The sequence below is a fragment of the Dendrobates tinctorius genome, unplaced genomic scaffold, assembly GCF_039654945.1.
Source record: "Dendrobates tinctorius isolate UK_male_01 unplaced genomic scaffold, ASM3965494v1 ptg000208l, whole genome shotgun sequence".
Classification (NCBI taxonomy): Eukaryota; Metazoa; Chordata; class Amphibia; order Anura; family Dendrobatidae; genus Dendrobates; species Dendrobates tinctorius.
The window spans coordinates 3,056,924-3,078,045 of NW_027361875.1; the positions used below are offsets into that span (position 1 = coordinate 3,056,924).

General features: G+C 45.6%; 1 protein-coding gene across 1 annotated transcript in view; it reads right to left on the bottom strand.

Annotated features, from left to right (window-relative positions):
* The window catches only part of FNTB (farnesyltransferase, CAAX box, subunit beta), a 51,488-nt gene that overhangs the window by 11,395 nt on the left and 18,971 nt on the right, over positions 1-21,122 (bottom strand). The window contains exons 4-8 of the mRNA XM_073554170.1: positions 15,708-15,799; positions 12,387-12,533; positions 10,489-10,572; positions 5,297-5,383; positions 4,856-4,985 (exon numbers count right to left, since the gene is read on the bottom strand). Coding sequence (XP_073410271.1) covers positions 4,856-4,985; positions 5,297-5,383; positions 10,489-10,572; positions 12,387-12,533; positions 15,708-15,799 — 540 coding nt within the window. The remainder of the gene's footprint in view (positions 1-4,855; positions 4,986-5,296; positions 5,384-10,488; positions 10,573-12,386; positions 12,534-15,707; positions 15,800-21,122) is intronic.

Sequence of the window (21,122 nt, forward strand, 5' to 3'; positions counted from 1 at the left end):
CTAACTGGAATAGTAGGTTTGATATTTCCATGAGGGTTGATGTAAGCTACCATTGCTCAATTGTCATGACTCGAATATGGTGACCTCGAAGCAAGGGGAGAAAATGTCTCACAGCCTTCTCCACTGCCCACAGCTCTTTCACATTTGAACCATGATCCTTTTCTAGTGAGGACCAGGTTCCTTGTACTGAGTGAGATCTCCGGTGTGCTCCCCAACCTGTAGCACTTGCGTCGGTTGTGATAATGTCCGACTGGTTTTTGCCATGGGACACTGGCTGTCAGATGCTCCTCTACAGTCTACCAATTTAGGGAATCCCTTACATCCGAGGAAAGATATAGTTTTCCTTCTAAATGTCCTCTTAATTGTCTCTGCAGTTGTCTTAGGTGGAACTGTGCCCACCCTACAGTTGGTATACAGGACATTATTGAGCCTAGTAGGGACATTGCGTTCCTCAGTTTCATTGCTGGCTGTTGTATTGCCGTAGAAGCTCAGCCCCTTATCTTGACCACTTTGCTCTCTGGCAGGAGGCAGCGCTGTCGCTCGGAATCCAATATTAAAGGGGTTGTCCGGGCTTTTCACATAATCTCAGTACATATCTGGTCTGCAGAATTATGACAATAAGTAATTTACTTTCTGTCACTAGTTTGCATGGTTTTCTAGATATTCTGAACAGAACATCCAAGGAGGGTGTGTTATGGCATTGAAATGAGTACTAGTCATAACCTCCTACTCTACTCCAAACATGCCCTCTATAGCAACAACCCCACCCTCCATAGCTACAGGCCCTCCCCGTCCACATGAAGAAGCCCTCATCACACAGTAACGAATTCTTCCCCTCCAGCAGCCTCAGAGCAGAGAGCTACTCCTCCCCCAGACACACACTGAACAGTTATCTATGGAAAGGGAAAGTGAAACTAGTGAGGAGTGAAAATCGTCCTGTATTCTGGGACACTCCATGATTACAATACATCTGCTGCTGTGTGAAGACATCAGTGACACAGAGCTGTCTCACACAGCAGAGGCTTTGTCACAGAACAGATTACATCAGTGACTGCCATCCCCTGTGCAGATTAGAAGCTGCAGACCCCCATCACTGGCCATCACACAGTCTGTTCTCACTGCTGCCAGCAGCCTGGGACAGTGAGGGAAGGAATTACTGATGAGTTATGTATTGTAATCATGGAGTGGCCCAGAATACAGGACGATTTTCACTCCTCACTAGTTTCACTTTCCATAGATAACTGTTCAGTGTGTGTCTGGGGGAGGAGCAGCTCTCTGCACTGAGGCTGCTGGAGGGGAAGAATTTGTTAGTGTGATGAGGGCTGCCTCATGTGGACGGGGAGGGCCTGTAGCTATGGAGGGTGGGGTTGTTGCTATAGAGGGCATTTTTGGTGTAGAGTAGGAGGTTACGACTAGTATTCATTTCAATGCCATAACACCCCCCCTTGGACGTTCTGTTCAGAATATCTAGAAAACCGTGCAAACTAGTGACAGAAAGTAAATTACTTATTCTCATAATTCTGCAGCCCAGATATGTACTGAGATTATGTGAAAAGCCCGGACAACCACTTTAACCCTAGGAAGGATTGTACTTTTACTGGTGTTAATCTTGACGTGGAAATGTTTACTATCCATCCCAACTCTATTAGAGTTGACGTCACTTCCTTTACTTGCTGAGTGCAGTGGGTTTCCGACCTCCCTACCACAAGTAAGTTGTCCAGGTATGGGACGATCACTATGTCATGGGAACGAAGAAATGACATTACTTCTGCCATCACTTTGGTGAAAACTCTGGGGGCTGTAGACAGGCCGAATGGAAGAGCTGTGTACTGATAGAGTGCTAACCTCAGGTACTTCCGATAGTCCCGATGGATTGGTATGTGGTAGTATGCATCTTTTAAGTCTATTACTGCCATGAGGCAGTGGTGGAACAAGATCTTTATGGCCGTATTGATTGACTCCATCTTGAAGGAGCAATTGTCTACCCACTGACTGAGCCACTTCAGATTGACTATGGTTCTCCAAGAACCATCTAGCTTTTGTATCAAAAAGAGGGGGGAATAAAACACTCTTCCTTTCTCTTGGGTTGGGACTTCATGTAGGACTTGTTTCTGCACTAGTCCTAAGACCTCTGTCTCCAGGGCCAGTTGTTCCTCCTGGGACTTCCTTCTGGGTGAACAGATGAATTTTATTTTTAAACCATCCCAGATTATATTTAGGACCCATGTACTGGGGGAGATCTTTGCCCAGGCAGAAAGGGAGAAAGCCTTCCCCCTACCTCCGCCCTGATGTCATTGGGGAGATTTTTTGGCGGAGGAAGAGGGCCCTTTGAACCTGTAGCCCGATCCTCTCATGTCCTTAAAGTCCCAATTTTTTTTGTCCCCTGAGGGACGACCTATTAAACCTTCTCCGAAAGGACGTTTTTTTGGACTCTGCAGGAAACTGGGGAAAGCCTTTCTTTTTATCTCCCGCATGCTCCAAAATTTCCTCCAATTTCTTACAGAAAAGGAATTGACCGTCACATGGGATGGAACAGCGTCTATGTTTAGACGGCAAATCCCCCGGACACCCCTTGAGCCACAGGGCTCGTCTTGCCGCATTGGACAAGCCTGCCGCTCTGGCTGTTAACCGTGCGGAATCTGCCGAGGCATCCGCTAGGAAAGCCGCTGCTCCATGTTTGTTAGGTAGTGTCATGTTTGTTAGGATCTCGTCCCTTGGAACTTTATCCCTTAACACGTCTTCAATCTGTTGTAACCAAACCATGAGGGCACGGGCGGTACAAGTACCCGCTATTGCAGGCTTTAACTCCCTTGCCGTCACTTCCCAGATGTCTCAAGAAGCCATCTGCTTTTTTATCAAGCGGGTCTTTCAGTACGCCAGAGTCCTCTAATGGTAGGGACAGCTTTTTTGAGGACTTAGCCACGGCCCCATCAATTTTAGGGATTTATTCCCAAGTTTCGGGAGTCTCCCCCCTCAAATGGGTACCTCCTCTTTGATGCAGAAGGTTAGGTACCTGACCTCTCTGGCTTTTTCCATTCCCTGTCAATTAAAGCCTTTATCTTGTCATTGACAGGGAAAGTGCATTTTCTTTTTTCTCTTCCAACCCTCCAAACATAACGTCCTCTAATGACCTAGGTGTTTTTTCCTCTTTAAGGCCCATTGTAGACCTGACAGCTTTGACCAATTTTTCTACATCCTCAGCTGGAAAACATGGTCAGCCCCCGACATCGCTGTCCGAGGGGTATTCCAAGGACTGAGCAAAGGAGGAGGAGGGGGACAGGGATCTTTCCCGACCTTCCTGCGCTAGAGAGGCTTCTGAACCCGAATCCAACTTGCGGCTTTTTTTACGGGCTGCTTTTACAGAGCCTTTTACTTCCTCCTGAATTATAGCCCTAAGGCTAGTGACAAAGTCAGGGGTCTCATCCCGTAAGGTTTTACTAATACAGTCAGCACAGAGATTTTTCTGCCACTGAACTGCCAGCGGGTTTTTGCATAGGGCACATTCTCTATTCTTTGCTTTGCCGCTAGACTTCCTCGACCCCTAGTGATCAAGCAGAAATATAGAACCCCGTTACCATAAGGGTGACATTCACGTAGATCACTCACCACCGCTGTCAATCAAGGGTACCGATTTCGGAGGCTGATCAGATGCACATGTGACGTTCTTTCTGGACGTCGAAGGGTCTTGCGGTCAGGAAGACTGCCGCTCCTACCACTCGAGCGGCTACTCGGCAAGGCATCTGGTGAGAGCTCCTGCTGAAAAGGCTGCTGCTGTGGCTCTTCCTGCCCCATTTCCATTATGAAGCTTTGGGCACGAGTGCGTCTTCTGTGGTCATCCCTCTATATATGAGGGATTCACTGCACTCTCCGCCTCCTCCGGTGCCCATCGACAGCCCTTCCCCCGGGATGATTATTTTCCGGCCGGCGTTTCTTCATGGGCGCCACCATCTTGGATCCGGCGCCGCCCCCGACATCACGCCCATTCACAGCGTGCCTTGCATGTGACGTCAGATGCGCGTGCGGCCCGGAAGCGGCCGCCCTTCCTGGAGCTCCTGGACGCCGGTAGAGGGGGGAGGGCGGCGCGGCAGACATGGAGGAGCCCCTGAACCCCCGTTAAGCTGCACCCACGTCCGCATGGACGCTGAGCCCCTGGGGGACCCGCGGATGGTGCTTCCACCCCCGACGCCAGCGCACAGGTTCTTCTGCCTGTTCTACGCCAGCACGGGGGTGGGCAGGTATGCTTCTTGACACCGCAGTCTTCAGCACACGGGTCCCTGTCAGGACAGGAAACCCAACTGAAGCGAAGGAGAGGTACCACCCTTTTATCTTCAGTAGGGTTCCTGTCCTGAATGGGCGGATCCCCCTCTCTCATGTGTGCCGTCATGGGAGATGGGAAAAAGTGATTCTACTCAGTACTAAAAAGAAACCAATCTAAATTCAGAATACCTGTCCGAGCCGCTCAGCTCGTTCACTTGTCCGATTTTGTCAGCGAATTTCATGGATAACACTCATACCTATGATAGTCTATAGGGCTGTGCACATATCTGATTTTTCTCCCTTGGACTCAGAGGTCAGGGGTAAATATCAGAGACATGTCATTTTGATCCGATGGTTGGATCAAAATTGGCAATGCAAGTCTACAGGTCAGTGAAAAAAAATTCCATCACGCACCCATAGGTCCGTTTTACTCGTACATGGAAAATCCTGACACCTAAATATGACTTTTTGGTCAGGGCAGCAGTTTTGGACAATAAATCCTGTGTGATCAGGTTGTAAACATAGCTAAGAAAATATAAGATTTCTGCTGCTTCCTGCAACACTCAAAAGGACCATTAAAAACCAAGACAGCACTTACCAACAAACTTTTCATATCCAACAGGTGGACTCTCTTCAAAATGACCAGAGCAGCTAAACCACAAAAAGTATAGCCTCCATGTGCTTCCATTCCCGGGACCCCACCGATGCCTCCTTCCCAAATTTGGCATCTGAGGCAGCAAAAAACAATCACAAATTGTCCACTAAACATATGAGAGACAGAATAGCAAAAAAAAACAAACAAACAAAAAAAACACAATAGCAGATTCACAATCAGCTATAGCAATTAGCAGATTCACAATCAGCTATAGCAATTATTCACTTAGTGGATAATTTATTTGCATGTTATTACTAATCGTTGTAACATCTTAAGGTAACCTCATAAGTAATGTCATCTTCATATTTCATCTATATCTTGCAAAAAAAAAAAAAAAAAAAAACAGTCAAAAGATGCAGGTTATTATGTAGGTTGTTAACAAACCTTGCAATCCATTCAGCGGTGCCATCAAATAGATTGGGGGTGACAATATTGGTGAGGGATGCTACAGCGGCGGCACAATAAGCACTTCTAAAGAAAAAAAAAATCAAATTATTGGAGATAGTATGTACAGTGTTACTAGGCAAGAAGTGGCCTATGAGCTACCAATGTAAAAAGTTGCAATCACAAGTAAAATAAATGAATTTACAATTTTATCTTAGGGTGTGTGCACACGCAAGCGTTTTTACCGGTAAAAACGCTTACAAGAAGCATCCCATTCATTTTAATGAATTCTGCACTTTTTGTGCATATTGATGCGGTTTTTTTCCGCGAAAAAAACGCATCGCGGAAAAAAAAGCAGCATGCTCATTAATTTCGCGGAAAAATCCGCATTTCTAACTATTTTCTATGAGACTGGGGACGCTCTGGAAAAAAGCATTAACACGCGTTTTCCGGGAAGGAGTCCTGTTTTCAGTCAGGAATTCTCTGCATACGTAGGTACATAGCCTAAGGGTATGTTCCCACGGTCAGTAAACGCTGCGGGTTGGACGCTGCGTACATCTGCAGTGTCCAACCCGCAGCGGCCAGATGTTACAGCATAGTGGAGGGGATTTCATGAAATCCCAACTTCACTATGCATTCAGAGACGCCTCCGGCTTCCCTGTGTAACTGGACATGCGGCGTGTCTTTACAGACCGCAGCATATCTATATTGTGGAGATGCTACGTCTCTGCAGCATGAATTACCCATAGACTATCTTTAGATGTGGTATGTAGTGATATATGTATTTGTAGGTGATGTTTGGCCAGCAGTTAACTAGCATCTGTCCTTAGGTGGCAGGTCTCACCAAAGGTGATAGCATAATGTTATCCTGAGTAAAGGCAGTTTTAGGGTGAGTCTCCACGGACTGGATTGTCGGCGCTTTAGACCGAGCAGAAACCCTGCGCCGCCCCCTTCTGTACGCGCAGCGATTCTGGATGTGCTCATTGAACACAACCGGAATCGCCACATCCTATACATAGAGTAGGCTATTAGACGGAGCGTCTCCGCAAGGTAAACAGACATGCTGCGTTCTAAAAAGACGCGCCGCATGTCCGGAAACGCAGGGACGCCGATGTGTGTTCGCACGCATAGTGGAGATGGGATTTCATAAAATCCCCTCCACTATGCTATAACATCTGGACGCTGCGGATTGTACGCTGCGGCTCTACGCAGCATTCAACCCGCATCTAATCCGACAAATGGAAACATACCGTGCACAGCAGTTCTCTCGGTCAGCTCAGCCCATTGAGAACTGCAGTGGACGTGAACTTCCGGCTGTGGCACAAGGTAAGACATTTAAAAAGTGAATCTGTCACCTATTTTTTGGGCTATGCGATGCAGCAACCGCCATCAGGGGCTTATCTACAGTATTCTGTAATACTGTAGATAAGCCCCTGATCTAACCTGAAAGAGAAGAAAAAGGAGTTATATTATACTCAACCAGGGGCGGTCCGGGTCTGGTCTTGGTCTGGAGGCTGTCGCGGTTCGGCGCCTCCCATCTTGTAGTGATGACATCCTCTTCTTTGCTTCCCGGCACAGGCGCACTGCTCTGCCCTGTTGAGGGCAGAGCAGAGTCCTGCAGTGCGCAGACGCCGGACCTCTCCCGGTGCCTGCGCACTGCGTGCACTGCTCTGCCCGGTTGAGGGCAGAGCAGAGTCCTGCAGTGTGCAGACGCCGAACCTCTCCCGGCGCCTGCGCACTGCAGGACTCTGCCCTGCCCTCAACAGGGCAGAGCAGTGCACCTGCGCAGGAGCCGCGATGGGAAGCAAAGAAGAGGATGTCACCGCTACAAGATAGGAGGCGCCGGACTGCGACACCCTACGGACCAAGATCGGACCCGGACCGCCCCTGGGTGAGTATAATACAGTATATAACTCGTTTTTCTTCTCTTTCAGGTTACATCGGGGTTTATCTACAGCATTACAGAATACTGTAGATAAGCCCCTGGTGGCCGCATCTCATAGCCCAAAAAATAGGTGACAGATTCCCTTTAAATTAGTTCACATTGGGTAGTAAGCTGCATTCCCGCACTTAATACGCATGTGACTATAAAAAGATAATGTGGTTTTACCGTTTCACGTACCTGCTTCTCAGCACGTGACTAGGGGTTGCACCTGCAAGGGTTAATCTATTTCCTCTCACTCAGTCCAGCATTCAACCTCTGTCCTATTCTGCAATGGGAGCATAAATCACACCCTGACAGACCATGCTGCCACCACTCATGTTTTTTTCAATTATTTATTTACTAAAAAGGAGAGGACCTCTCTCTGTGCTTTCCTCCACGTCCAGCTGTGTCACAAGATTCACCATTATGTAAAGTAGTACACATGCGTAGTAAGCGGTGTTCCCGCACTTAACACGCATGTGACTAGAAAGATAATGCAGTTTTACCGCATCTAATGAAAGTCTATGGGCAATTTACACAGCGGAGACGGATAGTTTCCACTACATAAATTGACATGCTGCAGTCTGGAAAGACACACTGCATGTCCATCTCTGGGGGTGAACCACGGGCATTGGTACACACATAGTGGGCATGGGATTTCTTGAAATCCCATCCACTATTCTGTAACAGCTGGATGCTTCAGGTTGGACTTTACAGATGTACGCAGCATCCACTGACTATGAGAACATACCCCAATATATCTGCAAACAGGAAATCACCTTTTGTTTTCCCTTCCCAGAAGCCAACTTTCAATTAGATTTCAAGTGACAAAAAAACCCGCATCAAAAACGCAGGTGACCTGCCAGTGAGCTCAGATGCAGATTTGGTGCAGCTTTCACCTGCGTCAAATCCTGAGCCATTCTTGACCATGAGAACATACCCTTAGAGAGAATACTTAAAAGGAACCTGTCACCAGTTTTGGCCAATGTGAAGTAAGGTCACCACTTTTTGCGGCTGATAGGATTCTATAATGCTGTATACCTGCCCCCAACCCGACCTGCAAGAGAAGAAAAATAACTTCTTATACTTACTTGGGGAGCGGTCCAGTTCGAGGGGTGTCACTGGTCTTGGTCCAGTGCCTACCATCTGCATCATCCACACAGGATCCCTGGCACTGCGCTCCTGCACAGGCGTACTTCTCTGACCTGTTGAGGGCAGAGCAAAGTACTGCAGTGCGCACGTGCCTGGAAAGAGAAGTACGCCTGTGCAGGAGCGCGGTGCCAAGGAGTCTGTGGATGACATAGGGGGAACATCATCCACTTTAAGCAAGCAGGAGGACGGCGATTGTAAGAAGATGGGAGGCGCCGGACCAAGACCTGTGACACCCCTCGGACTGGACCGTCCCACAGGCGAGTATAATAAAAGTTATTTTTCTTCTCTTACAGGTCGGGTTTGGGGCAGAAATACAGCATTATAGAATGTGGTATATCAGCCCTGAAAGGAGGTTCCTTTTAATTTCTCAGCGGCTATTTTATCACTTAAAGGGAATCTGTCACCCTTTTATTGCCCCATCAGCTGCCGGCATTGACATCGGGGGCTTATCTACAACATTCTGTAATGCTGTAAATAAGCCCCCGATGTAACCTGAAACAGAAGAAAAACACGTTAGATTATACTCACCGGAGGGAGCGGTCCGGCGCCTCCCATCTTCTAGAGATGCCGTCCTCTTCTTCCTTTCCTGTAGTGGCTCCGGCGCAGGCGCACTGCAGGACTCTGCTCTGCTCTGCCCTCAACAGGGCAGAGCAGTACGCCTGCACCGGAGCCATTACAGGAAGGGAAGAAGAGGACGGCATTGTATGAAGATGGGAGGCGTCGGACCGGACGGCGACACCCATCAGACCGGACCGCCCCCCGGTGAGTATAATCCAACGTGTTTTTCTTATCTTTCAGGTTACATCGGGGGCTTATCTACGGCATTACAGAATGCTGTAGTTATCAATGCCCTGATGAAGTGAGCTGGGACAGCTCAGGAAACGCGTAGGAACCAATAAAGTTCCTTGAGTTATACCTACAGCAGCGCAGTGTATCATTGCACCTTAAAGCCATCTTCACTTACAAGTCTTTGGACCCTGTGCAGACTGCAGCAGCTGTTTCATGTGTTTGTAGGTGTTGTGACCGAAGTTTCACAACCCTATCAGGTGAGTCTCTCCTTGCCTCATCATTACAATTGTGTTTTAAAGGTTTCACACAGTGGATGCACCCTGTTTTGTTTCTTTTGTATACATGTGTGCGATATAGGTGTATTGGCTACAACCACCACCAGCAACAGTGTGAAGTCTAAATTTCTACCACTATTTATAAAACAGCTGGAACGTTGAAAAAAACTCTTGCCATTTAACCAGTTAAGGACTGGTCAAATGCTTCATGTTTTCTCTGATGTAGATGTAGTAGTGCTCAGAATGCTGAGCTGTGTATAACCCTGCAAACACCACCGATTGTACATTGTGCATTGTCAGCAAGTGGCCACAGTTTAACTGGACTGCATGGCACTTGACACCTAGTCCTAGTGATAACCTGCTGATAAAACACTAAATTGTATTAAAACTACAGCAAGCTGCTGAGCAAGTGACACATTGCTGGAATCAGGTTCTCTGCCCCTACAGCATGCTGCTCTCAGATTAAATAACAGAACCTGCTGACAGATTCCCTTTAAAACGTGCTCATTTCTGTAACAATTATTTTCATATATCAGAAAGGGGTCCCCCCCTAATAGGGACAGAGCTAGTAACTTACCTTTGGGCAACATTCAACACTTTGTTTTCCTTTTAAATCTGAAATTCCTTGCAACTGGGACTGATATATTAGCCCCAGTTACAAAGGAAATGCAGCCATCTTGGTTTCACAGCACAGCTTACCTAGCATCTCTTACTCCCCCTCTTACAAAGTGGTTACATGACTGCTGGGTCCAGTCCAGGAAACGTTATTGCTGTGTATACAGTGATAGAGAAGATAATAAACTGTCTGTGCTTTCTCTATTGGGAAGTCTGGCTGTGTCTGACAGCAGACTCCACACTCCTGCAGCTGCACTATCAAGTGTAACTGCTCCACTATGTAGTGGCATTTCAGAACGTCACTTCAGAGTAGAACACAGATCACCCATACATTTACAATCTATGGGCAGGCCTGAAGAAGTTAGGAATGAGAAGACCCAAGTACTCAAAGGAAAACTATCTAAAAAAAAAAAAAAAGGCACGGAATCATATCTTACCTGACGTCCACTTCTCCACCCACATGCATGTTGAATGAACCATTTGGTTGTTTTAAGGAGTACAAGAATTCCAAAAGTTTTTCCCTGTCATACAAAAAAAAAAAAAATTCTAGAAGAAAATGCAAACAATCCAGAACACTTAAGTTTACAGTGCAGTCCTCTGTCTCAAAGTGACAACAGTCTCACAGGTACCCAGCCCTTAGTATTTATCATGCTCCATCAATGCCCAATAATTCCCTTCAAAGAAAGCGTCACTGGGTGATCTGAGCAGTACGGTAAGTTCAGCTTAGCGGTAAAATTCTGCGGTTACTCTTGCCACAGATAAGCTGTGAATTTGATGCAAATTTCACATGCGTTAATTAAAGAGATAGGTTATTAATGCTAAAATCATGGACAATCCTCAGGATAGATCATCAATGTCTGATCGGTCAGGGTCCAACGCTCCGCGAATCAGCTATTATTGGTGTTGGTCGGCTGTCTGGAAACGCTCACTTGCGGAGTTGGCTGTCTTCTGGTAGTGGCCGCGACAGGGTACGGCACATGAGGCGGATGTGCAGTACCAAGCTGCGGCCACTATCAGAAGTCATCCAACTCCGCAACTGAGTACTTCCTGACACTGACAACAGCTGATCAGTAGTGTCGGACCCTGACCGATCAGACATTGGTAATCTATCCTGAGGATAGGTCATCAATGAAAAGGTAGTGGGCAACCTCTTTAAGGACTGTGCTGCCAAATCAGAGTGGTTTTCGCACCTTTACATTAAAAGAGGCGACATAGCTGACCCTGCAGAATTTATCTGTCACGATAATTTAAACCAGTGGGTATTTTACCCGTGAATTCCACCATGTATGAACTTGCCCTTCTATACAGTATCTACAGTTTAGGGATCACACCACTTCACACAACCAATGGACAAGTGTCACACTATTTCTGAAGAAATGCAGTCATATTCTTTCTAATCTTACACCACCATTAAACATTAACACCTGTAAAACCTCATGTGGTTTATTTGAAAATAATGTTAGAATCTAGAAATATAGATCAGTTTCTTTTAATTAAAATAGCAAGGATATTATGAAAAAAAATCTAGACTCCCCCGCAGGAAGTCAGGTCCATAAATATGGAATTCTCATCTTTATCAGATAACCCTCGATCCCCTTGCGAGACAAAGTGTAAAGCCCCCGTTACACACTGCGATATCGCTAGCAATATCGCTGTAAAGTCACCGATTTTGTGACGTTACAGCGATATTACTAGCGATATCGCTGAATGTGATACTTACCTCCGACCGGCTCCCCGGCTGGTTATCGCTGATCGCGCGAGAAGCTGCTGGACCATTCCTCGTCGTCCACTTCCTGCGGCGCTTCCTGTGGCGCCGACGAGCGACGCGTGGAGCCGGGCGGGAGGACGCAGGATCGCCGTGTCTGACAGGTAAGTAGCGATCCCCGTCCCCAGCGATGTCGCTGGTGAGATCTGCCTGAGTGGCAGCTCACTAGCGACCACCTAGCGATTCACCAGCGATCCTGACCGCGTCATATCGCTGGTCGGGATCGCTGGTGAGTCGCTAGGCGTAACGGTACCCTAAGGCCGGTTCACACATCTGTCTTTTGCGGTTCGAGTTCAGACCATAACATATGAATCAGTCGTGAATCACCCGAAAGCAAAACTGCCAAATAAGCATTTGTGGCTGCTGCATTCATGGCAGAACCACGGCAAGTCCTTGCATTGTGGTATGAACTGAAGACTGTGAAACACAGATGTGTGAAACCTACTTGTAAAATACTAATGGATGAATACCGAGTATGCCAGGAGCGTCCTGCCCAAAAGTTTGAACCCGACTCCTGCCGATCATTGGGTCACTTGCATGATATCCTTGCCAACTTTTAACAAGACGTACCTATTAATGACATCGTAGGCTTCTTCAGTCCCAATGGTACACAGAGCATTGACTGCTGCATAAGTAGGAGCAAGATGAGGCTGTTGGCAGGGACCACCTCCAAAACCACCAGTGGGAGCCTGGCACCGTGCTAGAAACTGGCAAACACTATGAAACAAAAAAAAATTAAATAAAGTTGGTAGATGTTTATGCAAGTCATGTGGACTGAAGACTAGTTCAGTAGTAGTAAAGAAAATGCTAAGCAAAAGAAGGCAGATCATACAAGATTGCCAAAAAATATGCACAATATATTCATTGTGATTTCTGCCACAATCCACGCAACAAGACAATTTGCCTGCCTTGTCTCAGTGACGAGAAAACCACTAGTGTTGAGCAAAAAGGATAAGAATGTCTTTGGTCCAGGGGTCCACAGCGGTAGAGTCCTGCAAACCTCCTACCTGCCGCCATCCCCAGCGCCTCTCCCGATTAGTAGGCCAGGGACAACGTCATACATGTGTCACACAGCAATCAAGGTGGTGCGCCGGGCATACTCGTCAGAATGATTATACGTTGTACATGACTATGTGCAGCGGTAAAAGCCATTTTGTACAACTGCCCATGTTTTGTACAAAAGAACCATGTTATGAATCTTGTATTAACTCATTTTTCATGATCCAAGGCAGAGAAACAGTTCAAGGACAAGTTGCCATGAGAACAATTATTCCTTTGGCTTTTCATATGAAAGCTCTGGATTCTACAGCCAGGGAGCATCTGTACAGCTTCACAGCCTCCACATGAAACATTAAAGAGAACCTGTCATCAGGAGCTAGGAACATGTATATAAAAGGTGCTTTGATGTTGAGTAAATTGTTACCTTTCTTGTACAAATTTGTTTTGTAGAAATGTATGCCAATGAGCTGCAAGTGCACTGTGTGGACATTGCACTTGCAGCTCTCCTAACTCTGCCTAGTCCCTGCACTGAAACAGGAGTGACAAGGGGCAAGCAGTGAATAGGGAGAGGCAGGAAAGCTGTCAGCAGTGTCCACCCTCCAAAATTGCAACTCATTAGCATACAGTTTCAACTATGAATTTACCCAAAAACAGTAAAACTGCTCCATTACCTTATTTGTCCTAACTTCTCCCAAAATGAAAATGCTGTTTCACCTGCCTTTTTCCTGCACTTTAGAGCAGCGGTTTTGAACTGTAGGTCTAGAAAATGTCTGTACTCCTGTGTAAACTTCACTGCTCATCTCCCCCATGCTCTACCATTATTTACAAATGCCCACCCTGTCTAAGCATTGGGGGGTGGGGGCAGATAAGTTCACATAGCAAATACCCATATCCTATATCTGAAGTTCAAAAACAGCTACTCTAAGTGCAGGAACAAGGCAGATGAAACAGTCCTTTCTTGGGAAAAAAGAATGAAGCAAGATATGGTAATGGAGTGTAAGTGTATTATAAAGATTTAGAACTTTGGAAAGACTGATCAATAATTCAATTCTAAAAAGTTTAGTTACGCTTAAGGCCTGTTTCACACTTCAATCTTTTGGAATCAGTCTCAATCCATCAAAGTGTGAAAAAAACGGATCAAGTGCAGCAGTCATTGTATGAAATTTTAAGGAACAGAACTCTGGAAAGGAAGAAGAGTGAGAGAGAGAGACTGGATTCTGTCATGTGACAGACGGCGTCCATTCTACCAGACAACGGACGGCGATGGATCCGTCACCGTCCGTCTTTTCGACGCAGACAAAAAACGTTCCTCTGGACATCTTTTCCAGCCGACGGACAGCTATTTTATGACGGATCCGTTGCACGACGGACGGGAAGGTCATCCGTCATAATCCGTCACTAATACAAGTCTATGGGGAAAAAAGACGGATCCGCCAGGCAAATCCGTCGGATCGTTTTTTTTCTGCTAACGACAGATTTTGACTGATGCCAGAAAACTGATAACAGTTTATATACAGACTTAAGTAGACGCTTTGTCGGTAAATCACATTACTTATCATACACAGATATAGCGTGATGTTCTGTATTATAATCCAGAGATGCATTCACAATTTGACAGTTTTCACAGCTGAGAGGTGCACAGTGATGTACTAAAGAACTATTCCACGGTATTTTGGAGCCCGGTTGAAAGGTTACGAATTTGAAGAACTCCACCTCCCATCATAATGGTCATCCCCTTAATATATTGCAGTCATCATATTAAACAACACTATGCACTTACAATTGGTCATTTTACTTTTCTACCCAGCTAATTCGTCTCTTTTCCGTTAGGTCTAAGACATCATCTGATTAAAAACTGACAAGCTGAATCCTTCTAAGCTCTATGTAGAAACAGGAGGTCAATTTTCACTGCACGAGTCATAAGTCACTGCCAACATCTATGGCGGGGGGAGGAGGGAGCAGCTGGGTCAGGAGGTGAAGAGGGTAATTAGAAATGCATGGACAAGAGACTTCCCATTTCTACATAGAGCAGAGAAAAGAGAAGAATTAGCTGGGTAGAAAGGCAAAATGAGCAATTGTAAGTACATAGGGCAATATAATATGATGACTGCAATATATTAAGATAAAAACTTTGATGGTTGTGCTTCTTTAACAAAACAAACTTGCAGACTGTATCCAAGGCAACCAATATGAAATATCAATGAAGCGTTATATCTAAAAAGAGTATATTTACATGTTGATACAGGAAAGATATATATCATCGTACCGTGTTAGCCAGTAGATAGAATTGAGAGTCCTCAGTGGTTGATACTCAGTGGACTCTCAATTCTAAATATTTTTCTAAATATTTTTATATTCACATGTAGCAGTTTTGTCAGATGGGTTGTCCAAGCTTGGGGTTCGAGTCTGCCACTACTTTGTGACTGCAGACTTGTGAATCCTTAGAGCACAGTGTGCGTGTTGTCAGAATTCTCTGGTACCAGGCAGATACGTGACTGTAAGTTAACAATTTGCATGCATGTGGCCACATGCCGACTAGACGAGCACGGCGTCACTCAATGCAAGTGAACTGAGTGAGGCCGGACGCATCTAGTCAGATCGCATACTTGCAGTAACGCGTCTTCCCAATTGCAGAAAATCCTGACAACGCACACTGAGGATTCAAAGGTCGGTAATCACATACGTAACTGCAGATTTGAGCCCCAAGCTTGAACAACATCTTAAAAAAAAAGGAAAAAAAAATTTGGAGGCTGAAAATCGGCTCCAATCTTCAGTCAGAGGAATCATACACTTCTGTAACAAAAATGCCAAAAACACTTAACTAGAGGACCCTAAAACCAGAGGAAATAAATCAGATCCTGTGTTTAGGAAGATAATAAAACCAACGCTCACCTTGATGCTACAGATTCAGGGATGGGTTCATCTAATAAGGTTAGACTATGTACAATCCAATAACATAACCAGGGCCGGCTGGCATCTAGGCACTACAACGATAAAAAAAAAAAAAGTGATGTAAATGCGCTGGGCTTAATCAAATAAATAACTGACATTTAAATATAAGGCTCTGGTCACACATCTATCTTCCGTTATAGGATCAGACAAGTAGCAAAAGGACCTGGTTTCGGCATGAAGTGATGCAAAATGAGGATGAGGGGCCGCAATGATTATTATGGTCTCCATCTGGTTTCCGTTTTTAAAAGATAAGAATAAGCACAGTATGCAGAACTTTTTCTTCAGTTCTAAAAAGTGACACATAACAGAACCCAGATGGACAACCACGATAACGAGGATCCTCAGCTTCTATTTACATTAGCAAACAGGTGCATTTTTGGTATAAATTCTTGCTACATTATAGGTTTATGTGGTACACCATCCTTAAAAGGGAGTCACCAGGTTTTTGTTTCCTCATCTGAGAACAGCATGATGGATGTAGCCAAAGAGACCCTGAATCCAACGATGTATCACTTAGTTTACTGGATGCAGTTGTTGCGAGTTTTTAGATCTAGCAATGCAGCACAGCTGAGAAAGTCAACATCGCCCATACCAGGCGCTGTATATACATTGTTTATTAACAACCAGCTACTTAACACAGGAAGGGGGCGGAGTCACAATAGGGCTCATTCTCTGCTGTAGTCCAAGCAAAATAATCACTAGGTGATTAATGCTTCAGTCTAAAGCCCCCTTCAAACATAGCGAGATTGCTAGCGATATCGCTAAAGCGTCACTGATTTTGTGACACGCAACAGCGATATTGCTAGCGATCTCGCTACATGTGACACTTACCTCCGACCGCCCCCCCCCCCCCCCCAACGCTGGATATCGCTGTTCGCGCGAGATTGTCCTGGTCCACTTCTCGTCGTCAGCTTCCTGCTGGCGCTGACGAGCGACTCCATGGACGTGGGAGGAAGTCGTCAGGATCGCCTCCTCTGACAGGTAAGTAACGACCGCCGACCGCTGCTGCATCCTGCTGAGATCTGCCTGTTTGGCAGCTCACTAGCGACCATTTAGCGATGCACCAGCGATCCTGACCGGGTCGTATTGTTTTAGTGATGCACCAGCGATCCTGACATGTAACGGGACCATACAGACTGACGTGTCTCATTGAGTTCAGTGTTTTAACCTCTACATCATGCCATCCTCAGATAACACCGCAAAAACCTGCTGACAGATACCCTTTAAGAGACCATCAAGCTGACAGATTTATGATCCATGCTATGCTCCCTGAGAATTATCCTCTTGCCAGACTAAAAGGACAGGGTCTCTAGTGCCTCCTATTAGAGGGAAGCAAATTTTTGAAGTCTATATTTACCATTTAAAAATATTTCCCAAATCACTTCGGATATACGGCCAAACCAAAATCTTCTCCAAAAAGAAAGGACATCCATTTGCAGACAGCAGTTTTGGGGTTAATGATATGCTCGTGCTCCGGGGGCGACCTGTGGAGGGGGATCTTCATGTGGTGCTCTGATTAGGTGTTCAGCTGTATGGCTTCTGACGGGCCACTGATCCCTCACTGGCCTTCCCCCTAATTTACATATTGGAAAAAAAAACCCCTTCGGCAGGCACCAACCGTGGCACCTACACTGCAGCATAATCACAAATGTACTGTGTATATAATTAATATGCTTGAGGCTATCCTGATCAAAAAAAAAAAAAAAAAAAAAAACACATTTGAAAATGGCGCCCGTTGCGCCTGCGCAGTAACAGCCATCGGTGTATATAGAGGTGATCGCGGATAGCTGCTATTGCAAAGGCGGCACCATCTTGCTAGAGACGGAAAAAAAGAATATTTCCTCCAAGATGGCGCTGCCTGCGCAATAGCAGCCATCATTACTTCTGTATACACCGACAGATGCTACTGTGCAGGTATGACGGCCGCCATTTTCAAACGGATTTTTATACTGTATATAACGATATCCTCACCCACATTAGTTATACAGCTCTGGCAAAAATTAAGGGACCACTGCACAGTTTTATAAAAATCAGCTTCTCTACATGTCTGACAGCCATTCCATTCCAGTGTCAGTTGAATTCCAACCAGAGTACACCTCATTCTACTTAATGTGCTTCTGATTAGGTGATCACCTGACCCAAATCTTATTTAATGAAAGAAAGTATAAAAAACCTTGCTGTGGTGTTCACAATCCTCTTGTAATAAGACAAGTCCTGAGTGAGGAAAAGAAGGGCTCAATTCTGGCTTTACTAGCAGAGGGATACAGTGAGCATCATGTTGCCTCCATCCTTAAAATTTCTAAGACGGCAGTCCATTACAACGAGGTCAAGCAGCAGAGATTGGAGACAACAAAGTGACAGACCGGCAGAGGGCGAAAGCGACTCTCCACTGACCAGGATAACAGTCATCTTATTCATATGTCACTCAGCAACCGCAGGATGACATCAAGTGACCTACAAAAAGGAATGGCAAATGGCAGCTGGGGTGAAGTGCATGGCAAGAACAGTTCTTAACTGGCTCCTAGAGGCAGTGCTCAAGTCATGTAAAGCTACAAAAAGCCTTTCATGAATGAGAAGCAAAGGAAAACCAGACTCAAGTTTGCCAAAGACCATAAGGATTGGACCAGAGAGGACTGGAGTAGGTAATCTCTGATGAGTCTAATTTTCAGCTTTGCCCAACACCTGGTCGTCTAGTGGTTAGACGGAGACCTGGAGAGGCGTACAAACCACAGTGTCTTGCACCAACTGTGAAATTTGGTGGAGGATCGGTGATGATCTGGGGATGCTTCAGCAAGGCTGGAATTGAGCAGGTTAATCTTTGTGAAGGACGTATGAATCAAGCCGCAAACAAGGTTATCCTGGAAAAGCAGTTGATTCCTTATGCTCAGGCAATGTTCCCTAACTCTGAGGACTGTTTCTTTCCAGCAGGACAATGCGCCATGCCACACAGCTAGGTCAATCAATGTGTGGATGAAGGACCACCACATCAAATCCCTGTCATGGCCAACCCAATTTCCAGACCTCAACCCCATTGAAAACCTCTGGAATGTAATCAAGATGAAGCTGGATAGTCACAAGCCATCAAACAAAGACTAACTGCTTAAATTTTTGTACCAGGCGTGGCATAAGGCCACCCAAAAGCAGTGTGAAAGACTGGTGGAAAGCATGCCAAGACGCATGAAAGCTGTGATTAAAAATCATGGTTATTCCACAAAATATTTATTTCTGAACTCTTCCCGAGATAAAACATTAGTATTGTTGTTTCTAAATGATTATGAACTTGTTTTCTTAGCATTATTTGAGGTCTACAAGCACTGCATTTTTTTTTTTTTTTTTTTTTTTTAACATTTCTCATTTTCTGAAAATACAAAATTTAGTGCTTGGAAATTCGGAGACATGTTGTCTATAAAGAGAAAAATCAGACAAACTGAAAATTTTGCAGTGCCTGAGCTGTATATACAGTACACATATGATTATGCCGACATCTGCCTGCAGAAGGGTTTTTTCTTCAGTATGAATATATGTATAATATTCATAAGGTAAACTAGGGGGAAGTCAGTGAGGGATACATAGGGTATACATACACTACCGTTGAAAAGTTTAGGGTCACTTAGAAATGTCCTTATTTTTTAAAGAAAAATACACAGTTTTTTCCAATGAAGCTAACATTAAATGATTCAGAAATACACTCTATACATTGTTAGTGTGGGAAATGACTATTCTAGCTGCAAACATCTGGTTTGTAATGCAATATCTTCGTAGATGTATAGAGATCCATTTCCAACAACCATCACTCCAGTGTTCTTATTGTACTTTGTGTTTGCTAACTGTGTAAGAAAGCTAATGGATGGTTAGAATACCCTTGAAAACCCTTGTGCAAGTATGTCGGCACAGCTGAAAACAGTTTGGCTGATTAGATAAGCTATAAACCTGACCTTCCTTTGAGCTAGTTGAGAATCTGTAGCATTACATTTGTTGGTTCCATTAAACTCTCAAAATGGCCAGAAAAAAAGAACTTTCATGTGAAACTCGACAGTCTATTCTTGTTCTTAGAAATGAAGGCAATTCCATGTGAGAAATTGCCAAGAAACTGAAGGTTTCCTACAACGGTGTGTGCTACTCCCTTCAGAGGAGAGCACAAACAGGCTTTAAGGCCGGTTTCACATTTGAGCTTTATAGCGCAGCGACGGCCTGCGCACGGCCGCCGCTAAGCCCCGCCCCCTCCCGGCTCCCTGCCCGCCCCATCCGGTCATCGCCGCCTACTAGCGCACATGGACGCTTGCGATCTGCGCACCCTCTCTTTAGCATAGGGTGCGCAGATCGTGCGCTGGCCGTGCGCTAGCAGGATTTTGCCGTGCGCTGCGCACTTTTGAAGGTGCGCGCCGAAATGCAACATGCTGCATTCGGCGCACCTTCAAAAGTGCGCAGCGCACGGCAAAATCCTGCTAGCGCACGGCCAGCGCACAATCTGCGCACCCTATGCTAAAGATAGGGTGCACAGATCGCAAGCGTCCATGTGCGCTAGTAGGCGGCGATGACCGGAGGGGGCGGGGCTTAGCAGCGGCCGTGCGCAGGCCGTCGCTGCGCTATAAAGCGCAAATGTGAAACCGGCCTAACCAGAGTAGAAAGAGAAGTGGGAGGCCCCGCTGCACAACTGACCAACAAGACAAGTACATTAGAGTCAGTAGTTTGAGAAATCGACGCCTCACAGGTCCTCAATTGGCAGCTTCATTAAATAGTACACGCAAAACGCCAGTGTCAACGCCTACAGTGAAGAGGCGACTCTGGGATGCTGGCCTTCAGGGCAGAGTGGCAAAGAAAAAGCTATATCTGAGACTGGCTAATAAAAGGAAAAGATTAATATGGGAAAAATAACACAGACATTGGACAGAGGAAGATTGGAAAAAAGTGTTATGGACAGAAAAATCAAAGTTTGAGGTGTTTGAATTACACAGAACATCATTTGTGAGATGCAGAACAACTGAAAGGATGCTGGAAGAGTGCCTGACGCCATCTGTCAAGCATGATGGAGGTAATGTGATGGTCTGGGGTTGATTTGGTGCTGGTAAAGTGGGAGATTTGTACAAGGTAAAAGGGATTTTGAATAAGGAAGGCTATCACTCCATTTTGTAACGCCATGCCATACCCTGTGGACAGCGCTTGATTGGAGCCAATTTCATCCTACAACAGGATAATGACCCAAAGCACACCTCGAAATTATGCAAGAACTATTTACGGAGGAAGCAGTCAGCTGGTATTCTATCTGTAATGGAGTGGACAGCGCAGTCACCAGATCTCAACCCTATTGAGCTGTTGTGGGAGCAGCTTGACCATATGGCACGCAAAAAGTGCCCA